Raw genomic sequence first — 27,406 nt, 5'->3', positions numbered from 1 at the left:
CGGTGAGCAGCGCTGCGCCTGAGCATGGGCTCCGGGGGGGATGGAGTGGGGGACGGGGCCGAGGCCTCACAGCTCATCCCCAGCATCCCTTGGAGAGCGGGTCCCAGCAGCGCTGGCAGCCCTGTCATTGAGGGTGGCCTCGCTGGGGACGAAAGTGCTGCTGGGTGCCCCTGTGCCTGTGAGCAGTGTAGGACCGGTGAGCGCAGTCCCTGTGGCCCTTCAGGCCTTTCTGCTCAGAGCCGGGGGAGGAGGAGGATGCTGTGCTGCCATTTCAGAGGGGCTTTGCAAGGGACCCTTGTGCTCTCCCAGTGGCAGGTGGGGGTCCATCTGCAGCCCACCCTGGGCTTCCCCTATGCCTGGGGTCCCTGTGCCCGGTGCTTTTGGGCAGCCCCTGTACCCAGTGAGCACTGCAAAGCAGTGAGGGGACCTGGGGCTGGCTCAGGTCCTGGGGTGGCAGATTTTGGGGAAGCAGCAGGTGGCTGAAAGGAACTGGTGATGCAAGGGCAGGAGCTCTTGCACACATGGCCTGTGGCTGCCACGTCCTGCCTGCACACCGTGCCCCAGCGTCCCTGCCTGCCCTGGAAGCACAGGGTGGTCTCCCATCCCTACAGAGGATGGCGCTGCTGTCCCAGGGCTTGCGGAGCACGTTACGTGCTTCATCCAGCCCATCCAGCTCTGCCTGAGAGGGTGAAGACTCCTCTGATTGCCATTGCCAAGGCACTTTGTCCCCCACCCTCTGCGAAACAGGGGCTGTAGCACCCTGTGCCACCACCAGCGCAGCGGCAGCCATCAGAGGGTCCACTTGGCTATGGGGGCAGCCGGCCTGGCCCTGGCCCTTCACTGTCCTCTGGCTGCAGAGGTGCCCCCAGGGCATCCCCGAGGTGTCCCTGCTGCCTGCCTCCTCCCAGCCCTGGAGCTGCTGGAGGGCCGGGCTGGAGACTCCCAACGGGAAGCACCGACTCAATACAAACCACAGCGGGTAAACAATTACGGGTGCGATTGCAACGGGGCCTTCCGCTTTCCTGGCAGCTTTATCAGCAAAGCGGAGCTGGGCGAAGGCAGAGGGGAGGTAGGCACAGGGGTCGGCGCAGGACGCGTGGCTGGGAGCAGCTATGGGGGAGGCCTTCATCCGGCACATCGAGCTGCTGGGCTATGAGAAAAGGTTTTTCCCCAGCCAGCACTATGTGAGTATGCGGCGACCTTCCAATGAGCTGAGTAGTGAGGACTGGACGGAGTAAAAAGCCTGGCCAGCAAATTTCTTGAGATAAATGTGACTGAGGGGCTGAGAGCATCCTTTTTTTTAGGGGGGCAGTCCTGGCTGACAGCGTGAGCTGGAGGCAGCCAGGGGCTAAAATGTCTTGAACACACAAGATTTTGGGCACCTCCTTTGCAAGCTGTTGATTACTTTGCAGGTTTGAAAAGGGCTTTTCCCTCTTTGATTCCCACCCATCTGCATGTTTGTGTCCCCTCTCCATCCCTGCCCAGCTTCCCTAGCACCCAGCTCACTCATCACCTGAGCAAAAGCTACTTGCGTTGGGGTGGCGGAAGAAAAAGATGCAGTTTATCCGAAATTGAACTGTCTGGGGGGTATGGGGGGTGGGGGGTGCTCCCTGGGGTCCCTGGCACAGCGGGGTGCAGGGTCCCACTTGCCCACAGAGCTGCAGTGCCTCTGCTTTGCCCCTCAGGTCTACATGTTCCTGGTGAAGTGGAATGACCTCTCCGAAAAGGTCGTCTACCGCCGGTTTACCGAGATTTACGAGTTCCACGTGAGTTGTCCCGGGATGGGCACCAGCCCCCGGCTCAGCACACCAGGGCAGGGGGTGGGAATAAAAAAAGAGGAGGCTGAAATCCAGCTGGAATTGCCCCAGAACAAACCTGGCTCCAAGAGGCTCCTGGGTCCCAGTGCTTCAGTCTCCTTCACCCTTCATTTGCCTCTTGAAGCTGGGAGGTGGCTCAGTGCTCCCCTGGCAGATTTCTCCCAGTGCGAGGCACAGTGGCTAGGCAGCACATGGCTGTGGCAGCGGGGCAAGTGCCGGCAAAGGGGGTGAAGCCACTGGCAGGAGAGTGGGTGCCACAGGGGGATCCCCCGGTGCCATCCTCACGGCTGTGCCTGGTCCTGCTCCGCAGAAAGCACTGAAGGAGATGTTCCCCATCGAATCCGGGGACATCAACATGGAGAAGCGGATCATCCCACGCTTGCCAGGTGAGGGGCAGACGCCAGGGCTGGGGGGTGAAATAGAAATTGCAGCTGGTTGGGAAATTCCCCGGCGGGCTGAGCTCTGCCAGCTGCCTCCCACGCAGGTGCTTGATGCAATCTTTGTTCCTGCCCACTGGGCTTGAAATCAAAACCCCAGAAAGGTCTGAGCATCAGCGGTGGTTACTCCCAACACTCGCAGCCCCGCAGACCCCATCCTTCCAACCTGAAGGCTGGGCACCCCACAAACACATACCACAGCATTGGCTGGAACCCCTGGCTGGTGCAAAGGGTCTGGCTTTGGAAAGCCTGAGCCGAGCTGAGCTGAGCTGAGCCCTTCTCCGGTGACAGCATCACTGGGATTGGTTTTAGTGGTCTTATGGCAACACAGTTATTTTGTAAGAGGAAACAATGCAACATGTCTTCAATGGCAGGGAATGAACTCCTGATACAAAGAGCTGATGTTTTGTCCCCATGCAAGGTGCAGGTCAGCAAAATTCCCCCTTTTATTTAATTTCCTGCTTTAACGGAGGGAGGAAGGAACATGAGAAATAGCTGCAGGTTGTGGTCGACACCTCTCGAGGAGGAATAAACATGCTCCACACAGCAGTGCAGGTGCTGTGTTTGGGGGGCTCCCCTTGGGGCTGGACTAACACTGCCATGCCGGGACCCTTCCTACATGCTGCCGCTGCCATGCCGCGGCTGTCCGGAGCGTCCCTGTCCTGTCTGGGGAAGTGAAAGCACCGGGGATGAGACAGGCGTCAGACTGCTGGGGGGTGTGCCACTGGCCGCACACATGCACCCCGCCATGGGGTGCAACGCTGCTGTGGGTCGGGGCTGCCAGCAGCATTTTGGAGCCCTGGGGTCAAGAGCGGCTGCACCATGGCCAGTGGGATGGAGGAACGAGCATGTCTGCCCCGGCCGCAGGCTAGTCCCTGGAGCCCCAGCTTGTGTCCCAGCAGAGTAAGCAGCTGGGCTTAGCCCAAGCAGAGGAGTGGGAGTTAGCCTGTAACCGACATGGGGCCAAATGAGGACTCTTTCTGGCTGGCATGAGCTGTGCAAGGGTCCGTGGGCTGCAGGGGACGAGTCTGGCAGCACAGAGCTCTCCGCGCTGCCTGCAGCACCTGGGCTGGGCACAGCCCTGCACTCGCTGCCGGGAAGAGGAACCCGCAGCTGCAGCGCTTCTGCAAACCAGCCCCGGCCCTGCCTCAGCTCCAGCCAGCTCTGCGGGACTGTGCGTGCCCCCCCGGGGGCCGGGGCTGGAGCAGCGAGGGAGGGGACGGGGCCACACTCCCGCAGGGCTGCACCGTATGGGCACCGTGCAGCGCCCTGAAGCCAAATCCACTTGTTCTGGGGGCAAAATCAATGATTCGGAGCAGCCCGCTTGGGAAAGTTGTAAAAACAGTGCGCTTTGTCTGCTTTTTCGGAGTATTTTCCCCTCTTCCCCAGCCCCAAAGTGGTTTGACGGGCAGCGTTCAACTCAGAACAGACAGGGCACGCTGGCCGAGTACTGCTACGCTCTGATCAACCTGCCCCACAAGATCTCCCGGTGCCTGCACGTGGTCAACTTCTTCAAGGTCCGTCACGACGACATGAACCCCGTCACAGACAGCCAGTGAGTCCAGCTGCCTGCCATTCTGGGGGAAATACTGCGTCCCCAGCCCCTGGTGCTGGCAGCAGCCTGCAGGGAGGGCACCGCTGCCAGCGGCGAGGGCTGGTTGCACTGAGCTGCCTTTGCTCTGACCCGGCCAGGATCAAGAAGCCCGAAGTCTTCCTCCTGCCAAAGGATGCCAAGAAAACCCCCACCGGTAAGAGGCATCGGAGGGGTGCAAGCAGCTGCCTTGGCAGCAGCAAAGCCTAGTGGGGAGAGGGGCAGCCATCCCTCAGCGGATGCCTTGACCGAGAGCACAGTCTGTGCCAGAGCTGTAGCTGGGAGGAAACCACAGCCTCAGGGGGGATGAGTCCCTGTCCTGGGATCCAGCTGGTTTGAGACCAGAAGAGGCTGGGAGAGTGCTTTGGGTGGTCCTGGGGCTGCTTTTGGCCTGCCTGAAACAGGCTATTTCTGCGCTGGGGGCTGAGAGAGGGAACGTCTCATTCCTCCCTTGCAGACATCACGGGCCCCATTGTCCTGCAAACATACCGAGCCATCGCCGACTATGAGAAGAGCTCCAAATCCGAGATGGCTCTAAAAGCTGGAGACATGGTGGACGTCGTGGAGAAGAGCGAGAGCGGTATGTGTCCATCCCTCTGGAGAGCCCTCAAGGGCCAGCCCCCTCCTGGCCACCATTTCAGGGGGGATGGGGACTGCCCTTGCCTCTTGCATCCAAGCACAGCATGCGAGTTAGTTACGCTGGTGCATGAGTTAAAGGGTGGGCGGTTGTATCAGGATCTCCTGATGGAGAGGAGAGGCTCAGAGCAAATGCAACCAGCAGCACTGAACCTCTTGGTGCTTTTTGTCCCCTTGGGACATGTTTCATACTGAGATGGAGCCACATGACCATCAGTTTTGGCTGGGGAGGGTGTGGGGCGATCCTAGAAAACTGTGCAACCTCCTCACATGCCTGTGAGGTTTCCTGCCCAGGAGGAAACAGGATGAATCGGCCAAGCTCCCTGGTTGCACCGTGTAAACAGAGACTGGCCCCAGCATCATCCCTTCCTCCCAGGCCACATGGGTGCCCACGCCTACCCCAGCCAGGGACCAGCACCCCCATGGTGCCCCCACAACATCCCCACTCTCGCCCATGGCCGCTTTCCTTGCAGGCTGGTGGTTTTGCCAGTTGAAGAACAAACGGGGCTGGGTGCCAGCTGCCTATCTGGAGCCGATGGATGGTCCTGATGAGTCTGAAGAGCAAGAGCCCAACTACGCAGGTAAAATGTGTGCACTGGAGAACAGCCCACCACAGCTCCCCGCTGGGAGGGTTCATTGCAGGGCCCCCGCTGAGCAGGACCACTGGGCAGGGACATGTTGCTGCAGGGACTGCCAGGAAGGATAAATCTCATGGTTTGTGGCCCCGGTGTCAACCTCAGGAGTTTCCTATGACCTGCAGCTCAGCATTAGATGCTTGTTTTGGCTGATCACAGATGCACGTGTTTGTCCAGCGGCTGTTCTGAGCTAGCTGGGTGAGTGCTGAGTTGCTGGGTTAGCAAAGGAGCACAGTGCAGCATCTGAACCAAAGCGCAGGTTTTCCCTAGCTCTTGGCTTCCGTGCTGTCCTTACCAGCCCTCCCCATCACCCCACCGTGACAGTGGGGCCTTATTATGTGCAGCAGGGGGAGGATCCTCAGACCCATGCTGATTGCTCTCTGGGCTGCTGCTTCGTGGTTTTCAAAACACTGCAACAGACTCTATTAGCGCAACACTTCCTTCTTCCTCATTTAACCACCTGAATTATAAACATACTCTTCAGCAGAGACCGGGGTGCTTCCACTATTTGCATCTACTGGCTTCCTCCTGCACTGGTGCTGGAGGGGCTGGGATGAGCCACAGGCACTGACAAGGCTGGGGGAAGCCTGAATCTGAACTCAGAGACCTGAAGCACCCTGGCTCTTGCCTAAAATGTAGGGTAGATGCTCTGGTGCCTCCTCTCCTGAGGGGCTGCAGAGGCTGAGCCCCCTCCCTGGGGGTGGTAGCACACAACCCCCTGACCCGATTTTGTGCACAGGTGAGCAGTACGTTGTCCTGAAAAGCTACACAGCTGTGGAGGAGGACGAGCTGACCCTCCAGGAGGGCAACACCATCGAAGTCATCCACAAGCTCCTTGATGGCTGGTGGGTTATCAGGTGAGAGATGCCAAGAACAGATCAGGCAAGTGGGATTCGCGCAGAGGGAAGGGATGGGCCAGCAGTTCTCCACACTGGAGCTGTGGAAGCCGTGGATCCTTGGGTGCTGATGCCCAGCACTTCCTTTTGCAAGACTGCTTCTGGTAGCTTGTGGCTTTGCCAAATGTTAAACATCACAGCTGGGGCTTCCTTGGCTGGGGGCTTCAGAAATACCCAGGAAGGAGACAGATGGAGAAAAAAAAAAAAAAAATGTATCTGTTATTTTACCTCTAAGTATTCTGGCACAATTTGCATTGCAAACCCTCAGTTTTCACCCCAGCCCTGGCCTGCCCTGCAAACTCAGGCTTTCCCAAGGGGAACCCCAGCTGCATTTGTGCTCCGGAGAGTCACAGGTTGCGTGTTCACAGCAGGGCACAGCGTGGCTGCAAACCCTGGGGACCCCCTGCCCCAGCCTGTGCCCGGGCGGGTGGCACCAGGAGATCTGATGTTTGCAGGTGTGCTGGGCTGGGGGGGATTGGGCAGGGGGCGGGGGGGGGGGGGGGCAGTCTGGAGCACACAGCAGCCAGGTAGGCTGGCAGGAGGCCCTGAGCAATGCTTCAGGAGCCCAGCAAAACCCCTAGGGGAGATAATACGACCCTTCAGCTGTGAGCCATTGCTCTGCCTGCTACCTACTCCTTTCGGGACTGACCTCAGTCTTCCAGGGAGAGCCACAAGTACACAAGGTGGAGGGGACAGTCAGAGCTCCCCTTGCTGCAAGCAGCATGGGAACTCACCCAGCACCATCTGGGGACAGGCATGAAGATGTGGTGGTTGCAGAGCCACAACTGCAAGCAATGTCACTTTGTGTTGCACTGCAGGAAGGATGAAACCACGGGTTATTACCCCTCCATGTACCTGCAGAAAGCCGGGGAGACAAACCCCTCCGCGAAGAGTGAGCTGAGGAACCGGAGCGCTCCTCCACGGAGGTAGGAGAAGCCCTGGGTGGCCGGAGGGAGGACTAAAGCTTTTCTTCGAGGGTGGTGAAGTGAAACCAGCCCGTGATTTGCCATGTTCCTTGCTTGCCTTGGCAATGAGGAACTGCCCAGGAGAGCTGTGAGCAGGGCAAAGACAGACCAAGAGAAGGAGGCAGATCCTGCAGAGCTGCAGCAAAAATAGCATTGTGCTCCCTGACTTGCACAGCGGGGGAGGCACCCCAGCATTTCTGACGCAGGGCTGCATGATCCTTGCTCCAACAGGTCCTTCAGCGAGGCGTATTTCTCCTTGTCCTTCTGCAAAGTTTCTTTTCTGGGCTAATCTCATTTAGTTTTCAAATTGGCCTTTTTTCTTATTTCCTAAGTGCATCCACTGAACCTTTGAGAAGCGAGGAGAGATTTGACTAATCAGAGTTGCCAAATGGCCTAATCTGATGGGAGGATTTGAGCTAATGGAAGGGATTTTATTTTGATTAAAAAGATAAAAAGCAATACTAACTCATTAATTCCAAAGCAAAGAAAACTGCCAGGAAGGGCAGAGCTTGCCACTATCTTTTCTTGCCTGCAAGAAAACACCGCAGCCTGACTATAAAATCTCTCAAAATCCAGCTCTGCTGGAGCACGGGTTGAGTGTGAGACAGTGTCAAATGGCCCAGATCCACGTATTTGGATGCAGCGATGCTGACTGACCCTTGGGGAGGGGAGGTGGCCGGTTGCAAGGCCAGTGACTTGCCCCCCCTGTGCACGCATGTCCCCGTGGCACTGGTGACGGCAGCCAGCTGAGCCCTGTGCAATGGCGGTGACCTGCTGCTGTGGGCAGGAGCTGGCTACAAAATGGGGCGCGTGGCCCCACCAGGGAGGGGCTGAAGGCAGAGGGGCACGTTGCCTTGAGCAGAGCAGGATGATGCCATGTGGTGGACATCAGGAGCCACCTGGCTTATGCCCTGGTAGTGATGACAAAGTGGTGGCATTCGTCTGCCTGTCGGGACAGCTGTGACACTGGGGGTTCCCCTGCAGCAGCGTGCTGCCCTACAGCCCTGGGCTGCTCAGCCTTTCACTTCTCTCAGCAGTTTCTCTGTTGTGGGTTCAGCACTGCATGCTGACACATACCCTGCGCTCTATTCCCCTCGCCCAGGGACTGATCCTGGGCATCAGGGAGCCGTGCCAAACCCCACACAGGGGTCTGGGTGTTGCAGCCAGTATAGATGCTGTATGTCCATTTGTCAAAGAGCTATAGATCACTTCCATGAGCTTTCTGGGATAAACCTCACGCCCATCTCGTCCTTCCAACCTTACGCCCAATCTACCTCGCCACTCCCATCATCACTTTCCAGGCTTGTGCTCAGGCTTCACCCTTCAGAATTTGCTTCCAAAGCAGCACTCCAGCTGCCTCCTAACGCGCTGTACATCCATGTCCCACCTACAGCTGCCCTTGAGGGCTGGCATCCACCTGCTGCCTTCCACCAGGCAAAACCAAAAAGCAGCTGTTGGGGTCTGGGTGAGGCACAGAAGGAAGCGTGGAGGGAGAAACCTGGGCAAGTAAGTGTGTGGTGTGAGAGCTGCTGGCACGAAAACTGGAAGTTTTGTTTCTAACTCGCTGCAGATCCACCATCCGAAATGCGAAGAGCATCCACAAGCAGAGACGGAAGCAGATCAGCCAGGAGACCTACAGGAGGAACAGCAAGAAGTACATCCAGAGCCGGAGGAACATGAGGGAAAACTTCCAGAACAAGGCCAACGTCATCAGTAAGTCCCAGCGGGGCTATTACCCTGGGCACAGGCTGAATCCCCACAAGCATGGCCGTGCCCCAAGTCACACCTTGCCTGTCCACCCTTTTCCTATGGAGCAAGTGTCTGTGGGGAGGAACTTCTTTTCAGTGAGGTTTCTTACTCTCAATGAGGTTATAGGTCTGGTAGAAAAGAGCAGATGTGGTCCTGGTGGGAGGTCGGCCCACATTTAGGACCTGCACTTTCCTCCATGCCCCCCACCTCACCCGTGCTGCTCTTACGTTACCGTTATCACATACATTCGCTGTTGGCAAAGCACCTAGAGGGAAGGGTTGCATGAAGAAGGCAGCTGCTACGGAGGTAGAAGCTTTAGGTCTGGTAATCCCCATGCCGGACTGGTGACCTGCCCAAGGGACAGCAGCTCCTCACGCAGCCCTAGAGCTGGGCTTCCAGCGGGCTCCTGACTTCCAGGAGCTTCCATGAGCTCCTGACCTCATGGAGGCCATCACTGGCAGCTGAGGCAGGAGGCAAGCCAGGAGCTTTGGTGGCCATTCCATAGGAAGCTTTTGAGCGCTGACATGCAGGTGCTGGGTCACGGAGAGCTCTGACCCACCCGTGCATCTGCTTTACCCGCAGCTGAGAAAGACGAGCGAGAGGAGAACAAGCCCAAGGCTCAACCTGCGGTTCCTCCGCGCCCCAGCAAAGACCTCATCCTGAACCGCTGCACTGAGAGCACCCGCAGGAAGGTCCTGTGAGGCCTTGGACCCCCGCGGCAGCCGATGCCGTCCCTCCGCCAGCTCCCATGCAGCCGCGATGGGGGCTGGACCAGGGGATGCCAGGGTCGGGGTCGGATCAGGGGATGCCAGGGTCGGGGCCTGATCAGGAGCTGCTGGGGTCAGGGCTGGACCCGGGGCTGCCGGTGCCCATCTCCATCCCCCACCGTGCCAAGCCGAAGATGTCCAAAGGGCACCATGAGGAGGGACCAGTCCTCTGCCCGCTCCTGGGGGCTGGAGCCTCCGCAGCCACCAGGCACCCCTCACCACTAGACCCCCTATTTGTATTTTGAATTATTTTGCGTTTTTCATCAATAGAGACACTTTGAAGCTGTATTTCAGAGTTTGCCGGGACGGCTGGGTAGCGTGGGCAGCCTGGCAGCAGGGACGTGTTTACCCGTGGGGGGCTGGGCAAGGGTCTCTTGCGAAATGTGCGGACGGGGGGATAGTCAGTCAAGGGAGGTGAAAGGACAGCAGCTTCCCCCCGGGAGGAGGCTGCTTCACCCCTCCTAGGGGAAACTGGGCTGGGATGTGGGACATGGTGTCTGCCAGGTGGGGTAGGAGCCATGGGGCAGGGTGGCTGCCCCAAAGTGGCAGCTGGGTGTGAGGGGTCTGGGGCTGGCGGCAGGGCCCCTGGGGCTGCCAGGCTGTGTCAGGGTCTCCATTTGGGTCTGGGTCTCCATTTGGCTCTGGGTCAAGGTCTGGGTCTGGGCTTGGGTTTGGGTCTGGGTCTCCATTTGGATCTGGATCAGGGTCTGGGTCTGGGTCTGGGCTTGGATTTGGGTCTGGGTCTCCATTTGGATCTGGATCAGGGTCTGGGTCTGGGTCTGGGCTTGGATTTGGGTCTGGGTCTCCATCTGGATCTGGATCAGTGTCTGGGTCTGGGTCTCCATTTGGTTCTGGGTCTGGGTCAAGGTCTGGGTCTGGATCTGGGCTTGGATTTGGGTCTGGATCTCCATTTGGGTCTGGGTCAGGGTCTACATTTGGGTCTGGGTTTGAATTCGGGTCTGGCTGTAGGCCTGGATCTGGGTTTGGATTTATACCTAGATCTAGATTTAGATATAGGTCTGGGCCGGGGTCGGGCCGGGCCGGGCCCACCCCCTGCGATGGTGACATAGCCCCTTTAAGACAGACGCCTGGGCGCGGGTCGGACCCACCCCTGTAGGGCGGCACAGCCCCTTTAAGAGAGGAGCGTCGCACGTGACGCCGGCCGGGCGCATGCGCGCAGAGGGAGCCGGGCCCCGCCCCCCGCGCGGGGTCGCGGGTGAGAGGTCGGCAAGATGGCGGCGGCCTGAGCGGGGAGGGCGAACGGCGGCGATGTGGGCGGCGCGGCGGGCAGCGCTGAGGGCAGCGCGGCGGCCGCCCCCGGCCCCCCGCAGGGCCCTGGCCCGGCCGGCTGGCCCACAGAGCACCCGGCAGCTGAGGGAGGCCGAGGAGGCCGCCCCGGTGTTCCAGTACGCGGGGAAGGCGGCCGAGCGGAAGGATCGCGTCTTCGTCTGGGGCTTCTGCTACTCGGGCGCCCTGGGCGTCCCCAGCTTCGTGAAGCCGGACGCGGGCTGGAAGAGGCGGCGGCGGATCCAGCCCACCCCCTACCGGCTGGAGACGGCGGCCAAGGTGGGCCGAGGCGGGCTGAGCCGGGCGGGGGGTGGCGGCGCTGCCGGGCCCCTCGGGCTGGGCCGGAGCCTTCCCTCAGCCCTGGAAGGCCTCAAGTAACCTGGTTTAAAGACTTTGCCGTGAATTTTCTTTTTAATTGATATAGCGATATCAATCAGGATGGGTTTTGGTATAACTACAGTAGCGTGCAATTTGGAAAATAATTGGGTTTTTTGTCAGAGGCTTAATTAAGAAAGCAGGAGTGTGAACAACATTTATCAGAGAAAATGGGCCTCCTTTTTCAGTGGCTTTCACAGCTATTCTTGAAGCGAGAAGCTTGTGTTGCAAATCATGTCCTTTTGCCTGCCTGTTACAGTGCTCGTGCTCTGCTGCCCAGTGCAAAGAAGGCTGGAGTTTTATGCTGGCTTTTTTTTGGCAAAAGAAGTAAAACAGGGGAATGTTATTCTCTTAATATCTCTTTGTGTTTCGGGTGGATTTTTTCATCTACTGCTGCTGAGTGTCATCCAATAAATCTTCCTATTGTGTTTGAATGGGTCCAAAATGCAAAAATAAAGATGCATTCACACAAAAACAAAACTCTGAAGTGGTACTGTTGGACTTGAGTTTACGCCGTTGTGCTTATCACTGACAAGTGTTTCTGATAATTTTTGCAAAGAACCATATATACCATGAATTTGAACTGTAGGTTAATGAACGATGAATGCTGATGAGCAAATGGCATGGGGTGAAACTTGTTTTTCTGAGCCATAGTTTATAACTGAATGGTGTGGTTCTTCTTTGTCTTCAAAGATATCTTCTGCTGCCTGCGGTTATGGATTCACACTGCTGTCCTCTAAGACCGCGGACATCATCAAAGTGTGGGGCATGGGGCTGAACAAGGATTCCCAGCTTGGGTTCCAGAGAAGCAGAAGAGATCAAAGTAAGGATTGAACTGTTTTAAAGACTTACAGGGCAGCACTACAGGATACATATGATATGGGAATCTTGTTAGAAGGCATGTAGAATGCCCAGGAGGCTTTGGTGCAGGGTGTGGGGCTCTGCTTTTTTTTTTTTTCTTTTTTAAGAGATCTTTTTTGGGGACTTTGCTGTGTTTTTGTGTGCTTTGTAACTGATCAAGGTATGCACCAGTTCTATGCCCTGCACTTCCATTCTTGTCTGGATGTAACTAAAATTAAGTATTTATTCTGCAGAAGTGTGTGTGCGTTGATTAAGTTGTTGTTTTGAATCTCTGTACTTTGATAGTAGACAATGTAGTGGACTAGTTAATAAAACAGAATTGGCAAGATGGTTTGCTGCTTCTGTTGCCCTTGCACTCATGAACTAATTTCCTTTCCTGCAGGGATCTTTTTATACAGTTAGTGGATTTTTTTTGTGAAGCTTTAGAGTTTTTTTATTTTAATACCAGAATGTGTTTTGAAGGAAAAACATGTTATTCAGTCATTCTGTCATGTACCGAGCTCTCACATACATTTAAGATGATGATTTCTGTGCAGAACATTGCCACCTTCCACCTAAGAAGATATGAAAAGTACAGACTTGCTTCCCTTATAGAATGGCTGTCTCTAACTGTTAGAAAATGTTCCCCCATAAACAGTGGGGGGAAAACCATGGTAAAAGTAGGTTTTCTCTTTATAGCGTATAAAAGCATAATCTGTTAAGGTGCGGCGCATCAGATTGGGCAAAAGATTAAACTTTGTGGAGAAACAAAAGAAAACTGCAGCTACTGTGCAGAATGCTGAAGTTTACAGTGGTGCTGCTGTTGTGCATTGCTACTGGCATACTGGATCGATTTCCAAGAGTGTGTGCATGTAGCAAGTGTGTGTGCCTCAACAGTAGCTGCAAAACGAAGGGTACACAGAAGCCTCCACTCACTTCTGCTTTTAAAGGTTTCAGCTCTTACTCTTAGTTCTGCGTGTGCTCATGTCTCAGGAGTGTCCTGTGATTTTTCTCATTTTTCACCTGACCTGCTGATTATTTTTTCTGGAGAATCCAGAGATAGGTTAAATAGTTTTGCAGTTCAAGCCCTTCTAAGTAAGAGAGTCTTCAGTGTTTGGTAGGATCTGTTGAAAGCATGGTGCAGATCAGTGGGATCGCCACTGCTCTGTATTTAACTTCCCACGAGCAAGCTTGCTGTTGGATGCGCTGCTCGTTACTCAGTTTTACAGACTTACTGTGGTACCTACTAGCTCCAGCACCATGTCCCTGTATATGCTGCTTTTCCAGGGGAATTTGCAACCTGGCTTTTGGATAATTGTATTTCATGCTCTAACTTCAGCTGTTTCTCAGCTAAACTACTAATATTCTACCCTCCTCTTCCTTAGCCATCTCATTGCCTCTTTTCTCCAAAATCTTTCGGATATCAGTGATGATTACTACAGATCCCAGTAGCTTGTGTCCCTCTGCTGGAAGGAACAGAGGGAGGAAAAGGTTTTTGCTTTGTGACTTCCGTGTCTTGTTAGGTAGATACAAACTTTGCTGCCTTTCTGTTCCTGCTGTACTGCGTGGCAGGCTCTGTCCATTTGTAAACAGCCTGTTGTCATGCCCATCCTCACATCAGGTAGTGCCTTACTGTAAAAGGGTATGTGTAGATTTTCTGTTTGTTTTATTTTTTTAATTGAAGGTAGTGAGGACTAGTTAAAACACTGCTACATGTAAGCAGAATGCTGCTTCGTGTCCTGTGGGATTTGGTTTCACTTGTTACAGTGGCTTTCTTTGATATCAAAGCTTTTTATCTCCCCTTAACCTTTTCCCTAGTACTGATTTATGTTTTGCTGTTCTTTTTTTTTCCATTTTTTTCCCCCCAGTGGACTGTAACTGATTACATATTCCTCAAGTTACTAAAACTTCTTTTTCTAGTACAGCATGTCATTTTCTTTCGTAAGCATTAGATCTCTTATCCCCTGTGGAGCCAGGCTAGCTAACATTTCTTGCATTCCTCTTTTCTGAAAGGTCCTTTAATCTACTCTTCTTTAAATATGAAGCCCTATGATTTTTTTTTTTTTGTTCACCTTCTGTGCTGTCTTTTTCTGATTGCTGCCGTTGTACCTTGTTTGCAATACCCCCGGTTGCACAAGTTTGTCTTGGTGTTAAGCTCTCTGGTAATCCAGCCTTACTTGCCAAAGTAGTTGAACATACGGCTGAAAGCCTCAGTTTCTCAGTTCTGGCCACACGAAGCCTTAATAACATTGAGCCTCTAGGTGTGGTAGATTTTTTGATTAGGCAGTCATTATTGGCTTCATCCATCCCTGCCCTGATGAACCCCAGTCAGTCTTTTACTTTGATTAGTTTCTTGGCTTTCTAAAATATATCTGCTTTTGTAACAAAATAGGAGAGTGTGTGTGTGTTCAGCAGGGTGGGCAAATGTATGATGAATTTGCTTTGTGGAAGCTAGTGACACTTTAAATTTCTGTCTTCTTTAAGCTAAGGGCTATGAGTATGTCTTGGAACCATCTCCAATTCCATTACCACTGGAGAAGCCGCAGCAGACTCGAGTCTTGCAGGTGTCCTGTGGGAGAGCCCATTCCCTGATCCTGACAGATAGTGAAGGAGGTATAGTATGGCTTGTGCTGGTGACAGGAGATGCCTGACTATGCTTTTATTAAAAACTCTGAAAAAAAAATTGTCTTCTGCCCTTTAGAACTAGACCCCAGATGGGCTGTCCGCACTGTAAACGCAACGTGGATAGCTGTTAGCCTTTGTGGGATTGCTGCTGGGAGGGAGAGCCCTGAGCTGATAACAGTGTGTTGAGCTCTGCTTGGCTCAAGCTATAAATGTGTTGGAAGCTTTTTCACTACAAGTGTTGCAAAATATGGTTTGTTTATCTAGCCTCAGGCCTCACTGAAGTGTAGCCTGTTTGTCTTGTTCAGTCAGATATGTTTTTGAACTCTGTTTTGGATGGCTATGCCAATACTCCTGTGTTACTTTCCCCTTGAAGCCCCAGAGTGCTACGTTTATAAAAGCAATTAATTAGTAGGTCTTTATATAGAAGATCCTGTTTGTGAATTGGCTCTCCACGTTTCTGGGAATTCTCTGGTGCAATGGCTTCAGTGCTGTGCTGAGCGATCCAGTGCTGCTTGTCAGTGGGTGAGCTGGTTGGTTGGTTGATTTAACGCTCCTGTGGGAGCACTGATCTATTTCTGAGTCTCCTTGGCAACAGCAGGATGAACTAGGCAATTACTGAAAAACAGCCAATGGGCTCCAGGTACCTCTACTGTGCCTGCAACAATATCGCCAGGATGTTGTTGACGAAAATGGATTCAGTCACTTAAAGTCCTTCTCTTGTGCCGAGGACGCATGAAAATATTTTGTGTACCTGAAAAGATGCTTTCAGGGGATTGGACAGTAATAAACCTAGTGCATTTCATCATTGTTTTGCAGTTTTCACAATGGGGAACAATGCTTATGGACAGTGTGGCCGGAAGGTTGTTGAAGATGAAACTTACAGGTGAGAATCCAGAGATCCTGAACTTCCATAACGTTAAAAACATAATTGTGTGAAAACAACCCTACAGAAAAGCCTGAAGGTGGGAAAAATCTGGTAGGATAAGGATGCCATTTAAGATTAAGGTGTCTGAGAGCAGGCTTTTATGCTGCAGACATCATATAAACAGCCTGGCTTTAAACTAGGCTGGACACTAGCACTCTTTTGACCACGTTCACAAAAGACAGAAAGATGTCAGCATGTGACAGTTTTCACAGGGTGTAGTGAGAAAACCCAGCCTTCGTAAATTGCTTGAGGTAATTGGTGTTAGTAGTCATTCTTTCTCCCTTTAGCCTCTCAGAGTGCAAATGCTATTTCTGAAGGTGTTAGAAGTGCCACATAAAGATGAAAGAGGCATCCTTCTGTTGGATCCCTTTGCTGTAACTACCTTTAAATCTCTAGTGCCTTTCCTTTACAGGGCTTTTGTGGGCCACACCAAAGCATATTCTTAAAACGCTCTGTGAGATAGTAGTGATGTAAGTGGATAGGGGGAATATGTTGAAAGTTACTGATTCTCTGGCAGGGCCTAGAAGAGATCTCATTGCTCTCTCTGTGATCCACAAGAATTGGCCTGCAGAGTTTTAAGAAAATAGCTGTAGTTTGGGTAGCTGTTTTTTGGGTTTTTTCTTGTGGAAGTTGGTCATTGGATTGTTCAGGATTCCTGTTTTTGTGAAAGAATGACATGGATGTTAACACAACATTGTTTGTGCTCTGCAATATCTGGTTAATCTACTTAAGTGTAGTGTTTATATAGGTGCTGCAGTACTACTTAGTATCTGTGCTCATTCTAGACTAAGGAACATGTCTGAGGATTGCCTCCACCCCTAATTCCCACGAGAGGCTATATTTAAAAAGTGCCGGTTCTTAACTTCTTAAATAAGAGAATGCAAAATTACTTTCCTCCTTTGTGCAGTAATTTAACAGTGGAACTATGCTCTTTGAATATATAACAGAACATGTGAAAGAATCTCTCTTCTCATAATAGCAATGGGGCTTTCAGTAAAGGTAGGTCTACCTTCACATTCTTCAGTTGTAGTCCTCTGAAATCGTGTGTGTTGCCTTTTCTCTTCTCGGTGGTTGGTTGGTGGTGTCCAGTGAAAGCCATCTAATTCATCAGCTGAAGGAGTTTGACAGCAGAGTTGTCCAGGTAAGAGGATCTGAACTGAATTCTGAAGGTGGATTGAGAACTGGCTGATCAGCCAAGCTCAGAGGCAGTGGGCACAAACTGAGACACCGGAGGTTCCCTCTGAACACCAGGAAACGCTTTTTTTACCATGACTGAGCACGGACACAGGTTGCCCAGAGTGGCTGTGGAGTCTGCCTCCTTGGAGGTACTCAAAAGCCATCTGGACACAGTCCTGAACAACTGCCTGTAGGTGGCCCTGCTTGAGCTGGGGGGTCGGACCAGGTGACTTTCTGAGGTTCCTTCCAAACTCAACCAGTCTCTGATTCTGTAATGAGAGAAAAATAAAAAATACCAGTATGCCAATCATTCAGTTGAAGCTCTTTGAAATGACAAAGCGATCTACTCTATTGGTTGCTTATAAAAAGCACAAGGTGGCATTTTGCTCTCTGCCTCTGCAGAGCAGTTGTAACTGGCAAGGCAGGGTCTGAACTTACTGAAGAATTTGATGGCAGTGCCAATGCAGCGTTTGTTTGCTTGGCTCCTAGGTAACACCTGCACGGCAGGGAGGTTGTTCTGATGCCTCATCTCTTCCTGTCTTGATTCCTTGCTCTTGTTCCGCTCTGTCACTTTTCTGTCAATTGGGAGCTACTCTATTTGAATTTGGTCTTCCCCATTTCAAAAGTGAGCTGTGAGAATATTCACTTGGACCAGCCAACGTTTCCCTAGAGCAGGTTTCTAGGAGAGCAAGGGACTGTGGAGCAGCATAAACGCCACTGAGTGTGCACGTGGCTGCTGTATTTCTAGACACAGGAGCAGTTTACTAGTATCCCTATGCTCCTCTAGCAGGTCTCTGTGGGCAGACATTGCTCCTGTTCCTTGCAGTATTGTGGAAAGCGAAGGTCGTTCATTTAGGTCCATGTGATGGGGGTGTGTGGTGGTACATCCTAATGATGTTTTGATTTAGGCTTGTAAACTTCTGCTTGGATTTTTCATAATTTTGGTTTTTTTCAAGGGGGTTGAATAATCAGTACCTGTTTGTACTTTGACAGCAGTTATGTGCTTAATATTCTTGGTAGTCACTCTAAGCTTGTGGTTTAAATCCTTTTAATCTTTGGGTAAGTTTTAATGTCTGCTTTTGAAGATTTTAGACTTAATTCATGCCAAGCCTTTGACAGACATGATTGCTAGTTCAATATAAATGTCAATTTGAGAACAGATGTGTTCCTAGAACGATTACATGGCAAGGAATCAATAGCAGTTTGTAGCTGGCAGTGAGAGCCATGTGGTAGCACTCTGGGAAGGGAGATCTCTTGTCTACTCTTTGCTGTTTTATTGTGTTGTACTGCTGAATCGAGCTTTCTGTTAACTAGGCCTTGTTTTGGATCTCAGACCAAATCAACTGCCCCATCACTTTCCACAAAGAAAACTCTGCTATTTTCTGTGCTGTATCATGCTGTTCTTGGCCTTCTTTGTCTGTAGAGCCGTTTGATCGGGAGAGAAGGGTCAAAATCTGAGCTGACGGGCATCATGGAGGTTCATTGCTCAATTTGTCTGCCAGTAATGCTTGGTTAAATCGATTCTGAACACGTGACCTTTCCTGACCAGCTCTGACTTTTTGCTTGTGTGCAGGTTGTGTGTGGGCAGGACCACAGTCTGTTTAGAACTAAGAAAGGTACAGTCTATGCCTGCGGATGGGGAGCTGACGGACAAACAGGTAGGAGCTCAGCTCAGCTTGCATTTCAGCGAACTGATGAAGATAGCAAGCTGTCCTAATTCAGAGCTTGTGATGTGTATTTGTCATGCATGCGTGGACAGAAAGGGGCTGGTACGTTTCCAGCTGTGTACTCTTGTGTAACTAAACTGAGACAAATCAGTTCAATTTTAGAGGAGCCTTAGGATGCCATGCTGGCGATCCAAGCGTGCAGTCTGAGGAGAATGTGCCTACTTTATAAAGCTTGTGAGAGGATGTGGAAGTGGCATGGGAAGGTTAGCTCCCTGGTTCTGTGCAGGCTTTGCCTTCCCAATTCTCGTTTCAGGGTCTTTTGCTGCTTGCTCCTTTTGAACTGACAGAGACCTTTGGCAGCTACAGCTGTCTCAGCGTGGGATCTTTGGCCGTGCTCTTTTTCTGGTGGCTTCTGCTGTCAAAGAACTTCCTCTCAATCCTTCCTAGTGTTTAGTCCTTCTGCTGCTCATGAAGCTGGGTTGTTCCCATGGTTCTCTTCTGTGGATGTACTGTAGCCTGTCTTGTTCCTGTCATCTGCATTCTGGCCCCTTTTTCTAGGCAGTTGTTTGTCACGTGAAGTGTTTGCTTCCCAGCCTCTTTTGCCACTTGACTTGCTGTTGTCTGAGTGGATTTGAGTGTGCTGTCACTCGTGGCTCTCCTTGCAGAAGACAGGGTGCAGCTGGTTTGTGAAGCTTCACCTTTGTCAGAATATCTGCCTGTCTTGGTTACTACTCTCAAACACCTTGGTCCATGCAGACAAGAGAGATGATACTGTTTTCCAGGTGTGATTGTGTAAAGTTGTTTTGTACTCTTGAGAGGCAGCTTTGGGTAGTAGAACTGGTGTTAATGGCTGCTTGGCCATTGAAGGTGGTAGTAAAGAGATATGGACAGAAAGCTTTCTTTTGGAGGGTGGGTGGTTGGGTTATAACATGACAAAATGGTCCTGGTAGGCATTAAAAGTACGTCTGGAAAAAATTCATCATCTCTCTGCCTTTTTCCTTTCAGGTCTTGGACACTACAACATCACCAGTGTTCCAACTAAGCTACGTGGTGACATTGCTGGAGTAAACATTATCCAGGTCTCTTCCTATGGGGACTGTTGTCTGGCTGTTTCAGATGAAGGAGATGTCTTTGGCTGGGGAAATTCAGAGTACTTGCAGTTGGCATCTGTCACAGAAACCACACAGGTCAGTTGGCCTGGGGGCATGTTTTTACAAGTTTCGGTTCAGCTGCTGCACAGAGTTAAAAATTACACACTTCTTCCTGCTCCGGTTCTTCTGACAGCAGTATAAATCAATATAAACTAACACCGCTAGCAGGCTGGTTTTACCTATGCTTACAAAACCAATCTGTCTAAAATGTTTGTATAGCTTTAGGGCAGTATGTTTCCCAGCTATTGATAGGCAAAGGCTTGTGTCACCTCACCTCAGTTTGTTAGTCTGTTATAAAGGAAGAGTACGCCCCGTGTTCTCCTTTCCCCATCCCGTGGACTTTGCACCCAGCTGAGATCCAGTTTGAGTGCTTGTGCTGACTTCAGGACAAGAATTAGTCTTTTGGCTGGCCAATCTGGAATTTGAGTGGTCCTGCTTTGAGCATGGTGCTAGTCCAGATAACCCTTGGAAGTCCCTTCCCACCAACCTCGATGTTGGTAAATTTTTCACAAACAGCCTTAGTAAGTTTATAGCTGAGTCCTAAACAAATCCCAGTGTCTCACAGAGAAAAGTTTTTTTGGAGCAAACTTATGTGGGACAAAAATATAGTGCTACTTGACACTAAGCATTGTAGTACTGAGGTAATTAGGCAGATGTTCTCCTCTCACAGTTATTGTAGGAAATGGAGTCAGGGAATTAATTAATACTCAAGATATTCTTGGCAGAAGGCTGAGAGCAGACAATTGCATTAGTATGGCTTTAGCAAAATAAGTACCTTTGTTTCCCATGCCTCTCCTGATGATGTATCCTTAACACAGGGCTAATTACTGAGACCTGTAAGGCCTGAAGACGATGACCAAGTTGAGTAGCAGTTTCCTGACCGGGTGCTTTGTGGAAACCGGAGAGTTCTGAAACAGATGAATGGCATGTTTGCCAAAGTGGGAGTTTTACATACAATATATATCTAAAAGCTGAAATTGTGGAATAGCGGAGTTGGTATTATCTGTGAGATCAGAGGTCACTGTTTACGTATGACAAACTGTGTAGTGTTCTGTTTTGTCGAACTGTACTAAATAGAATGATTTTCTTAGAGTGGTGGTTTTTCTTCCCCCCAGTATGTTCAAAAATGCCACTGCAGACCAAATTTTAGTCATCTTGTCCTTGTGAAAACTTGCAAATGTGCTTGCCTATTGACTTTCCCATTGTGTCTGACTTAGAAAGCCAGGGATATAAGCAGATGTTAAGCATTCCCAGCTTTGTTGCCATGCCTGTAAGCTTTCCAGTGGGTAACTTTCTCCACTTTGTCCTCACTCTCAACCCTAAAGGAATTTCATGTAGTTTTTGTCAGCTTGGGACGTGCATTCATTGTGTTATTCGGGCAGTAAAGGTTGTCTGTATCAGGAATTCAATGTATGTAAGCTCTCACCAGAACCAGAGCAGAAGTTAAAAATGTGTCTAGTTTACAGTTTACCTTGTCTCTAACAACTCTTACAACCTGGTACAGGTGAACGTTCCCAGACATTTGCCATTCAAGATTGGGAAGATAAAGGAGGCTGCATGTGGAGGGACTGGCAATATTGTGCTAACAGGTGAGTTGGCTTTTACAGTCATCCTCTTTAGTGCAAGGCCAAGCAGTAGGTGAATTGTAACATCGTGGAGCCAGCATCTTGTTTACTGGAAACAGAGTACTGCCTGTTACGAGGAAAGCCGGGAGGCTGAGAAAGCTGTGACTTAATGTACCAGGGGAGTTATTTTCACTAGCTGCAGAGCATTGCTTCCAGTGTGTCTCCAGTAAGCACTCACGCAAACTGGAACAAGAGCATGGTTGCTGCTTGTGGTTCATCTTGTTTGCTGATCACATGGGCCGTGTGGCCTATAATGAAGATGGATATAGGGAGGAAGTAAGGCAACAGTTGAGAGAAAGAAGAGCCCTTCAGACTCAATATAGATCTGACATGTAAATAAATCCTGATAAACTAGGTTGGAGAGTGGCATTCTGAGAACACTGAAACTCTGCAGCAGGCTTCTCTAGTGAATGCTGCTTTGGCTTGGCAGTGGCCGGGGGAGTACAGCTTGAAAGTAATGTAGTACTGAGTACTACATTTACTGAGTAAATGAAGGAGGGAGAGGATTGTGCTACTTTCATGAAGGATCATCTGAAGGAGGATGTTCATAGATGTGATGACAAGACATTTGAGCCTCTAGTGTGAAGGCACAGACACAGCAACTTACTCTTACGCTGTCCAACTGCAGCCTTTCCCAGGCACCCAGTTTAAGGCAGAGTGCCAGGCAGAGTGACTAGCCTACTGCTGGTTTGGCCACACTTCAAAGGAAAAAGCGGTGATAATAAAACACTCAACCTCTGTCCCATCAGTCAGTAAGCTGAAGTTTTGATCCAGGCTGTGCTGACATTATTTCCTCATGAAAGTTTTGCCTGTGAAGCTTGATCTGCTTGCATAGCTTAGGAAAAATTAAGGTATTTGGATGGGAGTGCATTGTTTGCAAATTTTAAATAATCCAAAGGTGCTGGACTGCTCTGGGAGAAAGGAAAAATACTCCTTTGGGTCAGATTAACTTTTGGTTATGGCATGAATTTCACAAGCACAGACTTTCTTACTGAATGTGTTCTTATTGTAATACAGAAGAAGGAAATGTTTTTGTCTGGGGATACGGAATTCTTGGGAAAGGACCAAACCTAATAGAGACAGCAGTGCCAGAGATGATCCCACCCAGCCTTTTTGGCTGGTCAGACTTCAATCCGGACATCCGTGTTGCTCACGTTCGCTGTGGACTCAGCCAGTTTGCGGCGCTTACAAGTAAGTTTCTAGTCCTACTGTCATGGAGAAGTCACGTTGCCATATTATTGGCAGTTAAAAGAAAAACAAAGCACCCATCTATCTTTAAACTTAAAGCACATTGGAATGCAAACAGGAGGGGCAGGCAGCACAATTACAGGTGTCAGCATGGTTTCTAACATAGATACTGCACTGACTTTAAGAAAGTGTTATTCTTCTAAGCAAGCAAAAAATTTCTCTCAGACAGGAAACCTGGGAAGGTTTTTTTTCTCATTTCCTTGTACAGAGTCAGTCAGTTTCCCTTTAGAAGCAGCAGGAATTTATGTGATAAATGAGCAAACTAAAACTGAGTCTAAATTGGAGCTAGATGTCAGGGTTTCTTGGCTCTTCTGACCAACCGAGTTAGCTATCTGAGGTGGGAAGACCTACACATGTAACGTCCAGGGGTATGACACTCCGGTACACGCACCCTGTACTTGATACCAGCCTTTAAGGGAAGTTTTGAGTATTAGAGTCACTTGAAAATGGGCAGCAGAGGGCAGCAGCACAGAAAACCCTTGTGCTTGGTAGTGAAAGTAATAGTTTACTAATGAAAAGTGCCAGGTGCCAAAGTGCTCGATATCTCTTGGGGAAGCGATATGTGTGACACTGTCAGTTACAGGGTGCTTTACCTTATTCTGGTTAAATTGTACTTGTGTTACAGATCATGTTTTGGTTGTCTGTGCTGTGGGGCTGATCTGAACACTTTGGGGATCTGCATGTTTTGCTGAGGAGATTAAAACTCTCCGACTCTGTTGAACGCAAGTTTTTTCTTTTCCCCAGAAGGTCACTTCTGTCAGGCAGCTGCCTAACCAGTCCCCAGGTGATGGCTTGGGACAGATCTGACTTGCTTACCCGGTTTGCTGTGCTGATAGCTGGTGTGGGTCAGCTGTAATTGTCTTAACTTCCAGCACAAATTATTCACCACAAATGATTCCCTGGAATCTCTTCTGCTGCACCCTTTCTTTGAAGAAAATTCCAAAGCAGGAGCTGTAAGAGGGGGAAGCAAAGACATGCCCAGAACTTGCTGCTTGTCTTGCTCATTAGGCACTGTTTTCCTCAGTCCTCAAGCACAAGTACATTTATTGTACTTGGACTTAAACTCAATGGCTTTTGCATTGCGTGTGTAAACCTTTATACTCCCAGAAGCACTGTAGCCACACTTGTCAGCATCACAAATAGAATTCTTCCTTTTTAATGAGTCTGCCCTATTTTATTCTTTTTTTTTTTTTTTCATTTTGTATAGACAGAGGAGAACTGTTTGTATGGGGCAAGAATCTAAGAGGCTGCCTGGGAATTGGAAGAATGGAAGACCAGTATTTCCCCTGGAGGGTAAGGATGGTAGTATTAAGGCCAAGAGTATATTCTTTAGATGGTCTGTTATTCTGAGAGCAAGAAACATCATTTGCTATGTAGTTCTCTTGATCAATTCTGAAAGAAATGGAAGCCTAAGATGACTATAGAACTGCTTTGTTTTCCAGAGGTCCTTGCATAGCCTGCTTTAGAAAGGGAGGTCTTCAGTAAATGTTTTTATCTGCTATTTCAGTATCAATTTCAGATCCCAGAGCAACATCTGGTGCTGTGCCATCACATCTGAACTAATCTTCCTCCTGTCCAGAGTCTTCTACCTGCTGGCCCTTGCTGCCTTTTCCCTCCCCTTCTAACTTGCGTTTCATTTTTGTACATGCTGCAAAGAAAACCGCTGGTATTGGTTGTCTGTGACCCAAAACCCTTACATTACGCATCTAAATTAGGTGAACGTTTTGGTCGTGGTGGTCAGACTATAGTAGCAGCAGGTCCACATAGCAGTGGGCTTCCTTCCCCTGCTCCTCTTCCAAGTCAAGCAGCTATGGTGGTGGGTCACTGGACTGACTGTACTTACAGGAGATCCTTAGCCACTGAACTGTTTTCATAGCTGTTTCGCAACGTTTCCAGTTCCACACCCTTCTCTGATGGCTCTGAGAGCCAGACTCTGGGGGTGTAGAGGAGTCTTTGCTCTGGAGTTCAGCACTCAGCCTAACAGATGTTCCCAGTCTCCATGAAGGCCAAGTAGGAGAGGAGGGAGGCAATCAGTTGGACCACCCAGGAGTCCCTTTCCCTGTGTCTGAACTTGCAGTGGATGTGTTTCTGTAGCATGCTTTTTCCTTCCTGTAAAAATGAACAAAAAAAAAAAAAAAAAGACCAACCCTGGAGCATTTGCCTAAAACCACGCTGCTGTGGCAGAGTGGGGTTTCTGATTTCACCAAGCATGGCACGTCCAGGTTTCCTGGAGTGTGGATGCTGAGGGTTGTGTTCCCTCAAGCAGCCAACTCCTGTCTGACACTCCTACGGCATGGTACCAAAGCAAGGGCAGTTTGCTTGCCTGTGACCTCCTGCCCTAGAACTAGCCATCTCGCCTCTCCCTTAGCTCTAAGGAAAAACTTGTGTTTGTAGCCTCTGCTTCCCGTGAGTTGGAAGTCAGCTCTAAGTGAAAGAGCTATAACCATACTGGTGAGTGAGCTGGGCCTTAGCATCCAAGTGAAAACTGCCGTAGGCTGAGTTGAGCTTTTGCCTTGTTCTAGTCCTTGCTGATGAGAGAAGAGGCAAATCCTTGTGGTGGCTGGGCAGGTCCTCTTCCCCTGCCTGGATTATGCTCTGTCCGGTCGTGCTTTTCTGCTGCTGAACAGATGGGCTGAGGCTACAGTCTCCTCGCTGTCTGTCCTTCCAAAGGTTTGTGTGCTTCTGTGAAGGGAGAAGGGGAATACTTCACAGCTCAACGCACAAGCACGTCTGGTGCTGGATCTTGCTTCCTCTGGGTTTCAAGATGGCACTTCCACTGGTGCAAGCCCCTGTGAAACCAGCTGGTGTGTTAAGCAGGAGGAGGATGAGAAATAGCAAACACCAGGTGCAAAGCACCAGCTTGAAGTAATCCTCTCTCTTGTGTCTGATCCAGGTGACTGTACCCGGTGAGGTGGTGGATGTTGCGTGTGGAGTTGATCATATGGTAAGCATGGCCAAGTCTTTTATCTAGAATACTGCTGGGCCTCAGCGCTGTGCTAAGAAGATGGGGCAACTTGGTGACCAGCTTCTTGGATAGCAAGACTTGTTCTGTGAAGCTGAGCAAGACGTGACTGTGAGCGGAGACAGCCATGGTAGTGCCTGGGTATGTTGTCGTCTCTGCATTGTTGAAACGCTCCAGCCTGGCCATAGGAAGTCTGTATGTTCCCTGAGGAGAGTGAAACACAAGGAGTGTTCTGCCTGGTTCATGATGAGCTCCCAAAGAGTCTGGGGCGCAGCTCATGGCTGGCGAGTCCCTCCCTGCCTGAGGATGAAGAGCATCTCCCTCAAGGACGACTGGCATGAGGTGAAAGCTGTAGCACAGGACATTCATTTATGGACATGTTCTCTGTCACCAGCTCTGGGGTGTCAGCGTTGGGCTGAGCCGAACTGCTTCTTAAGGGAAGGGGGTGGGGGGGGTTTATAACTATTTTTTTATGTGAAAGAAGAGTCCTGCTGGCTGTCGGGAGCCCAGCACAGCCGCCCTCTGAGCCCACCACCAGCAGCGGTGGGGGCAGTGCTCGGCTCTGATCCCAGGCTGCTGCAGGCTTTCCGGGGAGGCTCTGAAGACCAAACACCCAAGGAACATGTTCATTAAACTGGAAGAGTGAGAACTTGTTTGCACCATAAGACAGCACGGAAAGATAAATCGGAGGCTGGCTGCGCTGCCGTTGCTGGGGAGGGATGGATTGATAGTGACAGTGGCCAGTCTGTCCTGATCGCGGCGGGAGGCTGGAAACAGCTTAGCTCTGTGCAGGGCCAGTGCTCACTGCTCAAGTACCTTTGTCTTCACGTGTTGACCGCAAACCCTGCGGCCTTTGGGGTTTTTCTAGGGGGGGAGTCCTTGCACCCTTTCTGCCTTCAGGGATATGGTGGCTCTTGGTTGCAAAGAGCCCTTTTAAATTAGCCAGGCTTTTTGGTCATGCCTAGCAGGGAAATAGCCTTAATGGGCTAGAAGCAGAGCCTTGTTTCTTGGTACCTTCTTAGCAAAGAAGTTGTGGTGAGTGCACTTGGGATGCAGCTATCTGTACCTGTAGCAGGTACTTACCAAATCTCACACTGAAGTGTGGGGAAGTGTCTGCTGTGAAATACTCCAGACATCAGGCACAGTTACATCATTTCTCCCTGTGTGGGATACTTCTACTGTGTAAATTATTTTGGCAAAATCCAAGCTAATATGTTTTAAATAAAGTGATCATAAAGCCTTTATCAGTAGTGATGGGAATATTGTTGAGCTTGACTTCACAGATGAGCTGCTCTGTCTTGCACGCTGCATTTGAACTTAAGCATTTCGGCTCACAATGATGTGACAGGAAACCTCTTTTGTCAGCTGCGACACCTCCCCGCCTGTAGGACCGATACCATTGCAGGGCAGGCACGGTATCCACAGACCCAGGGGACACGGCATACTCACATTTTGGCTCCATTAGTGGAAAATCTGTATCAGATCTGTTGTGTAATTACCAAAACTCAGGGGGTAAACTCTGCCTTGATGAAATAAGGCTTGAAGGGCTTTGTGTAAAGTACAGGAAAGGTGAAACAAAGTACACAGAAATAGACACGTATATGAGTTGTTATTAACGTTACCGTGGAACTGGTATTGCTGTGGTGGGTTGAGGGAGAGCAAGCAGAAAGCTGCCATTAAATTGTGGCAGACCCTCGCTGCTGTGAATTCCCATTAGGTTAGCTTGGATTTATACCTTCTACATGCGCCTTGGACAACCTGAGCTGCCCAAACATGTCTTGTTGGTCTCGTGGGGAGTAGCAGTGCCCTTTTAACATGAGGAAGCTTATTAAAGCATTGAAAACAAATATTAAGGAGCTATAGTAAGCACGATGTTGCAGCTGATTCCCTTTGTGGCTGTTGCTGTTGGAGGAGGGCTGTGCGGGACGGCTGGGCAGTGCGGGGAGCGCTGCGGGCATTGAGCTGCTCTCGGTCACTGCCGTTCCCTGGTGCAGCTTGGGGCCGGGCTGTTCAGAGAGCTGGCGTGAGAATT

The 27,406-nt window shown here is 50.5% G+C and overlaps 2 protein-coding genes across 2 annotated transcripts; both read left to right on the top strand.

Moving 5' to 3' along the window:
* The first annotated feature begins 809 nt into the window (after positions 1–809).
* On the top strand, positions 810–9,781 carry NCF1 (neutrophil cytosolic factor 1). Its single transcript, XM_055797965.1, has 11 exons — positions 810–1,184; positions 1,686–1,766; positions 2,128–2,203; positions 3,644–3,809; positions 3,947–4,002; positions 4,303–4,425; positions 4,955–5,062; positions 5,856–5,973; positions 6,831–6,938; positions 8,548–8,690; positions 9,309–9,781. The coding sequence occupies exons 1-11, from the start codon at positions 1,113–1,115 to the stop codon at positions 9,425–9,427; spliced, it is 1,170 nt and encodes a 389-aa protein (XP_055653940.1). The 5' UTR covers positions 810–1,112; the 3' UTR covers positions 9,428–9,781.
* Positions 9,782–10,504: 723 nt separating this feature from the next.
* On the top strand, positions 10,505–26,618 carry RCC1L (RCC1 like). The gene is made up of 11 exons (XM_055797964.1): positions 10,505–11,059; positions 11,849–11,978; positions 14,480–14,608; positions 15,437–15,503; positions 16,635–16,686; positions 18,295–18,379; positions 19,394–19,575; positions 21,044–21,128; positions 22,182–22,355; positions 23,620–23,705; positions 25,306–26,618. The coding sequence occupies exons 1-11, from the start codon at positions 10,664–10,666 to the stop codon at positions 25,381–25,383; spliced, it is 1,464 nt and encodes a 487-aa protein (XP_055653939.1). The 5' UTR covers positions 10,505–10,663; the 3' UTR covers positions 25,384–26,618.
* Positions 26,619–27,406: the final 788 nt, after the last annotated feature.

This window comes from Falco peregrinus, chromosome 2 (genome assembly GCF_023634155.1).
Source record: "Falco peregrinus isolate bFalPer1 chromosome 2, bFalPer1.pri, whole genome shotgun sequence".
Taxonomy (NCBI): domain Eukaryota; kingdom Metazoa; phylum Chordata; class Aves; order Falconiformes; family Falconidae; genus Falco; species Falco peregrinus.
The sequence above is the reverse complement of the archived record's forward strand: the minus strand, read 5'-3'. Positions and strand labels throughout refer to the sequence as shown.

Coding starts and splice junctions, on each gene's coding strand:
- NCF1 (XM_055797965.1), top strand. CDS start 1,113: ATGGGGGAGGCCTTCATCCGGCACATCGAGCTGCTGGGCTATGAGAAA. Junction 4,426..4,954: donor CGTGGAGAAGAGCGAGAGCG/GTATGTGTCCAT, acceptor CTTTCCTTGCAG/GCTGGTGGTTTTGCCAGTTG. Junction 6,939..8,547: donor CGGAGCGCTCCTCCACGGAG/GTAGGAGAAGCC, acceptor AACTCGCTGCAG/ATCCACCATCCGAAATGCGA.
- RCC1L (XM_055797964.1), top strand. CDS start 10,664: ATGCGCGCAGAGGGAGCCGGGCCCCGCCCCCCGCGCGGGGTCGCGGGT. Junction 15,504..16,634: donor GTTGAAGATGAAACTTACAG/GTGAGAATCCAG, acceptor GGTGGTGTCCAG/TGAAAGCCATCTAATTCATC. Junction 16,687..18,294: donor TTGACAGCAGAGTTGTCCAG/GTAAGAGGATCT, acceptor GCTTGTGTGCAG/GTTGTGTGTGGGCAGGACCA.